Source organism: Acomys russatus, chromosome 1, assembly GCF_903995435.1.
Source record: "Acomys russatus chromosome 1, mAcoRus1.1, whole genome shotgun sequence".
Taxonomy (NCBI): domain Eukaryota; kingdom Metazoa; phylum Chordata; class Mammalia; order Rodentia; family Muridae; genus Acomys; species Acomys russatus.
The window spans coordinates 38,121,061-38,133,151 of record NC_067137.1 but is presented as its reverse complement, the minus strand read 5'-3'; the positions used below and the strand labels follow the sequence as shown (position 1 = coordinate 38,133,151).

General features: G+C 48.8%; 1 protein-coding gene across 2 annotated transcripts in view; it reads right to left on the bottom strand.

Moving 5' to 3' along the window:
* Grhl1 (grainyhead like transcription factor 1) overlaps positions 1-12,091 on the bottom strand; it is a 45,475-nt gene that overhangs the window by 11,332 nt on the left and 22,052 nt on the right. For both annotated transcript variants that reach the window (XM_051143970.1, XM_051143980.1), the window contains exon 9: positions 1,001-1,159. In XM_051143970.1, coding sequence (XP_050999927.1) covers positions 1,001-1,159 — 159 coding nt within the window. The remainder of the gene's footprint in view (positions 1-1,000; positions 1,160-12,091) is intronic.

Sequence of the window (12,091 nt, the reverse complement as noted above, 5' to 3'; positions counted from 1 at the left end):
CGTGCTGATAGCTCCTCCTAAGGGTTTTTGTTGTTGTTGTTGTTGTTGTTGTTTTGCCTTTGTTTGAGAAAGGGGTCTCTGTGTGTGGCCCAGAGACACACACCAGATCATCAAGGTTTCTCCCTGCTACAGAGGAGTGTGGTCAGATGGGAAAAGGCTGGCCTAGGTCAGAGGTGCCCACCAGCTGTGACTCACTGGTTCCAAGCGCAGCTCATAGGAAGCACCTGTGTTCCTTAAGCTTAACACCTGATCTTGGGCCCTGGGAAGGATCAGATTACAGAGCAGAAGGGGAGGAAAGAAGGGGAAATGATCCTAGGTCAGTGGAGGAAGCTGGAGGGGATCACAAGGGACCAGGAGGCAGAGCGATCAGAGGCTCTCTAAAGCAGAAGAAAGGAACACAGACCTGCTCGCACCTTCAGTGTTGGCTCAGTAAGGTTAAGTCTCCAGCAGGTAACAATAAAAGGCCCTTGCTTTAAACCGTCCAATTTGTGACCACTTGTTACAGGTGGAGACCCTGGCCTACAGATGAGAAAGCTCTCTGAACTCGACGGTCTCAGGCGCCCTCCAGTGGTCAGATGCAACAGCCCTACCACAGTCTCTGAATTGACATAGGCGTCTTGGAGAAAACAGCTGCACCAGAGAAATTGGTGAACTCTCAGGGATGGCCTGCCAAAGGGCCTTTGAGGAGGCGAGGCAGGGGGAGGGTGGGCAGTGCAGCAGTTACTGATCTGGGGCCAGGACCAGGTCCACACCCCGTACCAGACACAACCAACAAGACGTAGCAGCGAGTCTTCTCATTTTTAGTTCCAGCATTTCCCCTCCTCTGTGTGTGTGTGTGTGTGTGTGTGTGTGTGTGTGTGTGTGTGTGTGTGTGTATTGCTGCTTTTCATGCAAGGGCCCATTAGAGGTGAGCTTCTCTGTGCGAAAGGAAGCCCCAGGCACTCTTCTGGAAGGATGAGCCCACCCCAGGTGATCTTCACTAAGCCCACTGCTCTCTCACCTTGTCGCAGAAGACCTTGATCTGGCAGTAGGCCCGGTGCACCGGCTTGTTGCTGCGGTTGTTGTAGCTGTAGGTATCAATTTGGATGTTGAGTGGCAAGCCTTTCACGCCCTTCTGAGAAGAGAAATCTGTGCTTAAGCAGTTCACCGAGATGAAGACCTGTGAAGGAAGAGAAGGCTCCATGAGGGGCAACCCCAGCCAGGCAGCCCGGCCTTTGCAAATGCTGACATGATGGACACTGAAGACTCTCATGAAAGATGCCATTTAGAGGCAGCGGAGGGAGGGCCCATCTAGAGAGCCGTTCTGAGCACAGGCGTGGACAGGAAGAGGAGGGGCATGGGGCTGTCTATTCCCAGGATTGCTCTTGGGTATCAGCCAGGGCAAGTGGACAATGTGGCCATCGTGGCTGATGTCATCTGCCAGGGACACCGTAACGTGTCTCTTGGCTGCTGGGGACACCTCTGCACACTCTCTAGAACCACCTGTATTATTTGGGGTCATCTTTTAGCATAACCTATAGCAGCCTGCATCATTTTTAACAAAAGCTGGGGTCTCCTAATCTGTAGTGTGACTATAAAATTTCAGCAGAGTTCCCTTGTAATCCAGCCCACTCATACTAAAACACCTTCATTTCCATTTCTTCTGGGAGTCTGGTAACAGAATCACATTGGGCCATGTCCTCAGAGACTAATTTAAAATTCCAGTGGTGTCCAAGACTTTCTGGGTGGCCTTTCATAATTTAAATATAATTTGGATTTGCCACATGCTTGGGTAAGCCACTATACTTGGCAAAGTTTTTCACAGGCTTTAATTATTATGCTGGCCCACTGAACAGTCACAAACACTGCCACATTCCTCATTGAAGGAGGTTCCACAGGGATGTGGCTGAAACATACTAGCTGTTATGAAGACTTTATGCTGGGTTGGGGGAGCAGGCCATCAGGGGACATGCTTCCTCCAGGCAGTCACAGAGCACTCCAGAGAGCAGGGACAGGCACTGAGGTCACATCTGCCATTCTCACAACTCTGTTACCTTTCACCAGCATCTGAAGCACCGCTGACCCACGTGGACATTTTTATGTCACTAGGTGCAGTTCCACAGAATAGCTGGCATGGCAGCTGGCAGAGAAACCCAGAGTCTCTCTTTTAAGAGGGAGTCAGAGGGTAGCACACCTAGCCCCACCTCCCTGCCCTGTCCCCCACTCAGTTCATCTTCTAGCCAGTTTCCTCGTAAGTCTAAGCAAATGGAGACACACCATCACTGTGGTACTCAGTGAAGCTGGTGGAGCCCTGTAGCGCGTGAGCATGGTCCATGCCCCTCTATGGTTCTGTTTTTTACATTATTTGTTTAATTAATTTATTCTTGTTACATCTCAATGTTTATCCCATCCCTTGTATCCTCCCATCCCCCCCCCCCATTTTCCCATTATTCCCCTCCCCTATGACTGTTCCTGAGGGGGATGTTCTGGTTTTAATCTAACATGATCAGGTGCTTTTGATTTCCCAGGACACTGGCTTTGGAATTTATGTACGGGAACCACACAGAGGATAGTATTAGAACCTGTTTTTAAAAAGTGGACAAGATGCAAGACCCATATGCCAGACCCAGGATTCCTTCCAGTGCTCAGTGGTCAAGGGCAGGTTACCCGAGGAGTACTGACTGTCCTGCTGAACTAACACACAGACAGGGAAGGCCTTGGGTTGTAAATGGGTATGTGATGGGGACCGTGTGCAACAGGGGTATTGAATGGAAGAGAAGAGGACAAGAAAGAAAAGCTGGACAGAAAGAAAATTAGAACCACAGCGATAACGAGCAAGCTCTAGGTTAAAGAGTTACATACTCTGCCTAAGCCGGGGAAGACTAAGAATCCCAAGAAGACTGGGGCATGGCCAAGGTTTGAAGATCACCCGATTCCTGTTCCATCACCAACTTCTCCCAGATCATTCTCCCTGTCCCTGGGTACTGTCATCCCTACCATACTGCTGACCCTGCCAGCTTCCTTACTGATTTGGACAGGTCCACCCCACAGCCCTCCTCTGCCTGCCCAGGTCTGCAAGGGGTTGAATTCCATATAAAACTTGAATCTCAGCCACGTGCACTGGTACAGGCCTTGTTATCCCAACACTCAGGGAGGTAGAGGCAGGTGGATCCCTGTGAGTTTGAGGCCAGCCTGGTCTACAAAGTGAGTCCAGGCCAGCCAGGGATACACAGAGGAACCCTCTCTCAAGAAACCAAAACCAACTAAACCTTGTCTCTCCATACTTGGGCAGCTGCCACACTCAGTGTGCTTGGGACCATGCTGGCCTCTTTAGACACTCTACAGAGCTATCCCTGCGCCCAGAAGAGGGCACTGTCCTTCCATATTTGAAGCTCAGTGCGCTGTTAGAGCTGTCCTAGGTGAAAAGTGAAGAAGTTCCCTTCAGGGCTTCCCTCTCAGGGTGAAGCGATCTGCCCTTTCCAACTGACCTGTTTCCACAGGCTGAGCCCTTCTGTTGGCGATCTGGATGGAGGGTGCCCGGATGTGTCCCTTCCTCCAGAGTGCTCACACCCTGGCACTGTGGTGTCTTGCTTCTAAATATTTTTCTAATCATTTCCAGTAAATAAACAAAATTACTTGACTTAAAAAAAGACTGCGCGCGTGCGCGCGCACACACACACACACACACACACACACACACACACACACACACACACACACGCTTGCACATGCCAAGGACAACCTTAGGTGTTATCCTTTGAAACACCATCTAGTACATTTAAGACAGGCCTCCCATTGGCCTGAAGCTCAGCAATTAGGCTAGAATGATGGGCAGGGAACCCCAGACGCATCTTGTTTCTGCTTCCCCAGCACTGGGGTGACAAAAGCACACTACCACACCCAGCTTTTCCAAGGGTGCAGGAGGCCAAACCTAGGTACTCACTCTTGCAAGGCAAGCACTCTCAGGACTGAGTCACTTTCCCAGGCCCTGCTTTCATTTTTTTTTTTTTCCCCCAAAGACTTAAGTCTAGCAGGAAGTGGCTCAAGGGATATCTGAACTGCTTTACAGAAAGATCTGTTTTGATTTGATGCCATCTTGTACATATTTAAAAGACTGGATTATTTTATTTTAATTAATTTAGAAGATTACATTAATCCATAAATATGCAAATGAGAGCTAGAGACAGTCTATGGAACAGGGAGGCCGGTGAGATGGTTCAGCAGGTAAAGAAAGGCATCTGCTGTGAGGCTTGATGACCTGGGGTCAAGGCTCAGAATCCACATGGTGAAAGGAAAGAACTGACCTCCTGACCTCCACATGCATGCTGGGACATATGCACAGGTTCGTGCACACATAGACACACACATAAATAAATAAATGTAAAAAAAGAGAGAGAAATCTGAAAAGGGAAAAAAAAATTTAAAGAACACGGTTTTTGTAAGTAACAAAAGTTATTTACTAAACCACTGCACATTTCACCTTCCAGCTAGATGGGAAAATCTACAACTTCTGTCACCCTGGGCCATGCGGCACAATTTCTAACTCAAAAAAATGGCTGCCTGGGAAAGTTACACTCCAGCTACCAATTCCAGGAAGTTTCTGACCCAAAGTGCCATACCCTGGCAAGAGGATTTCACAGTAATCCAACCCAAATCTGGCTCCTCTGATTCCCAGCTTCAAATGTCTGCTGAAAGCAGGAGCCAGATCCCAGCATCAGCCTGGACAGCAGTGCCTCCCGAAGCCCTGCTCACGGCCTCCGCGAAGCCTTCCCTGTTCACAGCCTCCGCAGAGCCCTGCTCACGGCCTCCGCCCTCCTCACAGCCTTGCTTCCATGTTCTTACTCAGACTCAGACGCATCTGCTTCCTATTTATGAAAACTCTTTTCAACTTAGAAGACTTCAAAAGTTAGCAAAAAGGCTGACTCATCCTAACTCAGCATTTAAAAACTGCCTCTTTGAGCAGATAAATACACAACCACACCAGTGAGTAGGAAAAAATGGAAAGTGCGCACACACACACACACACACACACACACACACACACACACACACACACACACACGCACCATGAAGGGCAGTGGCCTGAAGACCCCAAAGAAAACAACACAGCTCTTACTATGTCTCATGGAGCAGCATCATGGAAGACCATGCTGGGCCATCATGAGCATCCTGGGCCCTAGGCCAAGCCAAGTGGTACCTGTGCTGGTTCAGGCATTCACCAAAGGCCAGCAAGAAGAGCAACATCTCCCCCGAACTCCCATGGTTTTTTGCTGGGCAGGGTAAGGTACTCGATAGAGGCAGATTTGATCTGAAAATCAAAGCAACCAAGTTTGGCCCCTGCTCTATCCATAGCCAGCGCTATAACCCTGGGCCCTGTTGTCACATGACCAGGCAAGGCAGAAGATCTCCAAGTCATTTCCAACAGACTCCTGTGATGTTCTGTCCACAGTGGATGAAGAGGATGAGTCACAAACCTTACTGTCATACTGCAGATACAATGACTGAGTAAAACAGATACCAGCCTGTTTATGGAGACCTGAGTTTGATCCCTAGCACACAACTAAAACCTGGGCATGGCAGCATGGGCTATAATTCCAGTGCTGAGGAAACAGAGACAAGAGGATGTTTGGGCTCTACCCACCTTCAGCCAGTCAGGAGAGTTGGTGAGACCAGAGCCAGTGAGAGACTGTCTCAAAATATAAAGTAGAGAGTGGTTGAGGGAGACACCAGCTTCTACCCACATGAGCACACCTGTGCACATATATAAACACACACACAAATAATAAATACATAAAAAAATACATTTACCAGTCTACTTTCTATACATGCTGTCACTTTAAAGGATCTAGCCTCGTACAACTTGGCCTGGGATGTAGCTCTCTTGCCTCCTCCCTTCTCCCCACAAACACCTCAGGAGAATCACTACACCCGTCAGCACTGGGAGCTCATCTCTCCAACACTGCTTCATGCCACGGTCATGCTGGAATCCCTCATGGCCCCCCAAACCACTTGGGACAGGCTATGTGGCTGGGGATTTGGAACACCTCAGCTGGGGTGGGTCCGACAGCAGACCAGGCACTGACATGGTGCACATTGGTGTGCTCCAGTGCACCGAAGGTCTCCTTCAGCTGCAGAACTGTGAGATTACGAAACCTGCCTCAGTCCATGGCATCTGTGAGGAGTTCGGATCTTCTCCCACACCTTTTTAGTTGAATTAGTATTTTGCAGAGGCCCAGATCTATCGTGTAGGAACAGTCACCATGCACAGATCCTGTATTCAGCAAGGTCATAGCAATCCTCGGGTACTCAAAGTTGGTAAGACATTTTCTCAAGATTAACACCCCTGTGGAACCCATGGGTGGGCTCAGGCTGAGATTCCACTTGTGACCTTGACCTGCGCTCCATCGGACCCTTTGAGATCACATCTCAGTCATCTCTGCTCCTGACGCCTGGGACATGCATGTGTTTTGTTGCTGTTGTTTTTGAGACAGGGTTTCTTTTTGTAACAAGCTGGCAGCCTTGGAATTCACTCACAGAGATGCGCCCGCTTCTGCCTCCCGAGTGCTGGGATTAAAGGTGTGCGCCACCACCGCCTGGCCAAAAAGCTTTTGTTGCTGTTGCTGTTGTTTTGCTTCTTTTGGGGACTGAACCCAGAGCCTTCTGCACCAGAGGCAAAGGTTATACACTGGCTACAGTACCAGCCCTTGCGTATGTTTTTAATAAGAGAGAAAACAGAGAGGGAGTGTTCTCAGAGTTCAACTTCCATTTTCTCCAAGCCGTCCGGCCTAGGCTCGATATTGTATCGCCGGGTCTCGGAGCCCTGCTGTCTGTCCATCTAGCTATACTCAGAGGACTGAGGGAGAGCCAGAGGAGAAGATCAGCTCCCAGCTGCCTGGCTCTGCATTTGGGGGAGTAGCCAGACACCCACACACATAAAGCCATTCAAGAAGAGATTGATCCAACATCTCGATTGAGTAAGAGCGGGCCAAGGCAATCAAATCTGGATAAAATAGGCAGTCCAACCATTTTCCCCGACAGACAAATTCCCTCTGTTGATATGATCACATGACAAAGTCCAAAGTCTCTTACGGAGGCCATCAGAGGCAAAGAGTGAATGGACGGTTACACGCCTAGCTTCTCCTCTATGAAACAGGTGTGGATGCACACGAGTGTGCACACGCACACGTAACACTTCCATTTCTACTACTACTACAGTCTGCAAACAGGCTGACTGACACTCGGTCCCTTCTGCAGAGTGCTGGGAAGGCTGCTGCTGTGGAAGGAAACTTCAATGCTGATTTCTCTGTTTCTACACTTCCTTACTACTTATCTTGAGGAAAAGTATGGTGTTATTCAACTAATCAAAACATTAATCTCAAAAATACTGCAACTAAAGTTCCCACCCAAAATGGTTATAAGGGGGAAAAAAACCCCACCCTAACCACAAAAATCACCTACGGAACAGGCCAAAGATGTTCTGCAAGATTCTTTTTAAACATCAGCCCATTTTTCTAGGACAGTTCCTCATTCCTGGCTGAGAATTCATGCACTCAGAAGATTTCAACTGCTTTGTAAAATGCAGCTCGAAAGTACGTTAGCCGAGGGTTGACCTTTCAGGGGGTTTCATCCAAATGTTCTCCCATATCCTGAACTGCTGGGCAAGAATTCTCCCAGCAGCAGCATGGCAGCCTCATGATACTGTTCACACAACTGGCTGCTCCTCCCATGTCCATCCTCAAAGGAAGGGGCAGCAGAAGAGACACAGGATGCAGGACACGCACTCACTCAGAGGAGACCAAGGATAAAGTTTCTAAGTGTTTGACTCAGCCAGTCCTCTGGGGCTTTTCTTCTCCTTTCTTTTGTTGTTGTTGTTGTTTTTCGAGACAGGGTTTCTCTGTGTAGCCTTGGCTGTCCTAGACTCGCTTTGTAGACCAGGCTGGCCTCGAACTCACAGCAATCCACTTGCCTTTGCCTCCCAAGTGTTGGGATCAAAGATGTGTACCACCACGCCCGGCGTTTCTTCTTTCTTAACCATGAGCTGAGCATAATCCCAGCAAACCTGATGGGAAGAGACTAGGGGGCACATAAACTAAGTGCATTTAATCTGCTGGAAAGACTCACTGACCAAATGTTTAACTTGCAGAAAAGAGTGCACCTGCAAACACCTGGATTCAAGGCCTGACACACAGGGCCCAGAGGTGCAGTATTTGCCCAACAAGCCTAGGACCTCAGCTGTTGGAAAACAAAACACCCTGGACTCCATAAGTCAAACGCTACAAAACTTCTAGGGACTTGAGGCAGACGCTGAATGACAGTGCTGACTGATGTGGTGCTCGCTATCCCTTGGTGGTGTCCATGAATAGAGACAAGGCCTTAAAGCTCCGCAGTGATGGATGGTGATGTTCACTCTGCGTCACTGTTCAACTGCAAGAGGAGTCTGACCCCTAGCTAGCTGGGATCCTTTTGTTTTTCCCCACTGAGAGATTTAGGTAGAAGGCTGCATGCTGTTGTAAGTTGCTGCTGTGGAGGTGAAAGCCATTCCTTATGGCTTTTATGATGCAGTATGCTCGAAGGATAAAGTAAGGGAGTCAGCACAGAGGGACTCACTCAACAAGAGAATTCACGTGTTGACGGTTTGGATGGCTTTTCTTTTTTTAGGGCATGAGGATTTCATTCAAGAGGCCCAATTCTCAAGCAGAAAGAAAGAGTGAGACATACTCTGTGTCAGATCAGGTTCTTCAGTGACACCTGAGGGGACAGAGGGACCGTGAGAGCAAGCCCAGTCCTGGGACGTGTGGCAATGAAGAACTGAGGCAGGCGGTGACGTAGGACGAACCTTATCCTATAAAGAGCTTGTCTTGTGCCAGGTGTGATAGCACATACCTTTAACATGGGCTCCGCGGACCGAACATGAGCCCTCACACCTGCACAGCAAGTGCTTCACCACTGTGCGGGCTAGTTTCTGTCAGTTTGATACCAACCTAGACACACCTGGACAGAGAGAACCTCAATTGAGGAACTGCTTCCGTCAGATACCCTGGGAGCTTATCTTGGAGGTCTTTTTCTTAACTACTAGGTGATGTAGGGGGGCCAGCCCACTGTGGGTGGTGCCATCCCTAGGCAGGTGGGCCTGGGGGGTGTAGGAACAAGCCAGAGGAAGAAGGCTATAACTACAGCTCCTCCACGGTCTCTGTCTCCATTCCTACCTCCAGGTCCCTGTTGTGGTTTCTCTTGAGGATAGAGTGTAACCTATAGGTGCAGTAAACCCTTTCCTCCCCACATTGCTTTGGTCATGGTGTTTATCAAAAGCAAGAGACTTGGATTAGGTTACCCAGTGTACCGTCTTTTCAGCCCTAGATTTTACATGGTAATTGTGCTGGCTGGTTTTATGTCAACTTGACACAAGCTAAAGTTATCTGAAAGGAGGGAACCTTAATTGAGAAAACGTCTTCATAAAAGCCAGCTGTAGGGCATTTTCTTTTTCTTTTTAAAAAATATTTATTTATTATTATGTATACAGTGCTCTGCCTGCATGTACACTTGCAGTCCAGAAGAGGGCATCAGATCACATTATAAATGGTTGTGAGCCACCATGTGGTTGCTGGGAGTTGAACTCAGCACCTCTGGAAGAGCAGACAGTGCTCTTAACCTCTCCAGCCCATAGGGCATTTTCTTAATCAGTGATTGATGGGGGAGGGACCAGCCCATTGTGGGTGGTGCTATCCCTGGGCTGATGGTGCTGGGTTCTATAAGAAAGCAGGCTGAACAAGCTGAGGAGCAAGGCAGTAAGCAGCACCCCTCCATGGCTCCTGCGCTCTTTGAGTTCCTATCTTGGCTTCCTTCAGTGATGGACAACAATGTGGAAGTCTAAGCCAAATAAACCCTTCCTCCGGACTTGTTTTTGGTCTGGTATTTCATCCCATGTTTCATGCCAGCAATTGAAACCCCAACTAGGACGATAATTAAGGACACGCTACCCCATCACCTGTAGCTTCAGAGCGCAGTTACAGATGGGATAGGGACTACAGCTCTCCTAATCTCCAGTGTGGTCTTGGAGCTGCACATCACAAGGCCACCATCGCTTCTCCCTCTCCTATGCCACACTGGGCCCCGTCTGTCAGCTCCCGATTCAGACGAGGAGGACTCAGTTGCCTCCTTCCTCCCTACACTCACAACAGGTACTCAGAAGGTTAACGGGAACAGTCCAGTTCAAGCACGCTTTGCCAAAATATCCAGCCGCTGATAAATCGCTGGCTGAAAATGCATCTTACTTGGAGCTCCTAAGAACATGGTGCTCTAGCTTCACTGATGACAGAGCCAAGAGCAGAGGTTTGGCTTTACCAATGATGAGCGCCATAGTATGGAGAAGGCCACTGCTTCAAGCCAGGCTGTCTGCTCCAGTCATGTCTGTGCCCTCTGAGAGCTGCACAGGTGAATGGCTGGCTGACGGATCATACAGTTAGGGAAGCCAGCTTTTTGCACTGTGGCCTCTCAAGACAGTAGCAAAGTATTGATTCTGTGTAGAACTCCCTAGAAGGATGTTAGAAATGAGTAAAGAAAAGTTCTACAGTAAACCAATGGTGCTTCGCCCTTACGCTTTGGGCTGACATGTGGGAAAGGCTTGGCTTCAGAGCTGGGGCCCTGGCGTACTTATTACTTGTGCATTAAGATGCAGTTAAAAAGTCCTGGCTGCCTGATACACATCCTAAGAAAAGCTCCAATGGAGGGGAAAGGAAAGAGAAACATAGGTGGGTTCAACTGGGGAAGATGCTCTGGTAAGGTTACCATGGTAACTGAAACAGCTGGACCGTCTCTGTCAGCACATCCTCGATGTCTACTCCTTCTATACAAGCCATACTACCCATGCTCCCTGGCTCTCATAATCTTTTCCCTAGAGACAGACTGGGCGTGGCTATGAGGTTCAGGGCTAGAGGACACTGATGGAGAAAGAGAGAAAACCAAAGGCAAAGCCCTAGAAAGCCCTAGTAAGACCCAGCTCTCAGAACTCCGGAGCCAGCCCCATTCCTAGCCGCTCCTGGAGAGACACCTGTGGAAAACTGGAGAGGCAGGAAGTGAGGGGCAACGGGCACCCAGACAGAAGATGCAGCGGAAGGGTCACCTTCATCATGAGCCATAAAGTTAGAGGTCTCTGAGTTCCAAACCAAGCAGCTAACCCGTACCAAATTCCTACTTGTAAAGAAGTCGCAGTACTTAGCTGATGGCCATGTGGCTCCAGGAGACACAGACAACCATCTTGGATACAGTCCCAGTGGCCTCTGAGAATCTCCCCCTCCCCCTTTTTTTTGGTATCAAAATTCAACTTAGTCAAATACAAACACTATCTATATGTTCCTTTCTAAAATGTAAGCTATCTTCTGAAAGGAAAGTAGAGACTGTAGGATACGTTCAATGCGATCGTTCAAATCAGTGTAAAGATCATTAAGCAGCTCTTCACCGGGAGAAATTGTCCAACAGCTGAAATCAAAGCACTGGTAACATTTCCCCCTCACAGCCTAATAGCACTAATTAGAGAGAGTAAAATTATCACTTTTTTTCCTGGTACATTTCAATGAGGTTAAGAATCTGAATCAAAGCTGATGCAGTAAAGATTTTTAAAGTATAAATCAAGATTCAGTGCTTGGCCAAGGTCTAATTAGCAGGGAACATTTATGCAGCTTTGCACAGTCCCCCTCCCCCTAGCAGGACAAACAAACAAACCTGCCTCTCTCAGCTCTGTGCGCCTCCACTCCCTGGCTGCCCACTCCACGTGCAGTTAATGAGTGTGTGCAGCTGAGACAGTATCGAGACTGAGTCACCCACTCGGCGGCATCCAGTTCCACTACTGATGCTGCCAGATAATCGGGGTGCGTCACACCTGCTCCCTGCTCTGGGAGGGGACTGCGTTGTCCTAACTACACTACAACTACAAGGTCACTGTTAACCAGGAACTGAACTGTCAACTGCTCCCAGGCCTTCAAGGCACAGCTGAACACTTCTGTTACTTCTCAGACTATCAAATGACCATCAAAAGAAAGGAGCCAAACGGGCAGGAAGAGGTGGGGCGGGCAGGGACGTGGGAGGAGAAAAAGTACTGACTCGCAGTCTTCCCACG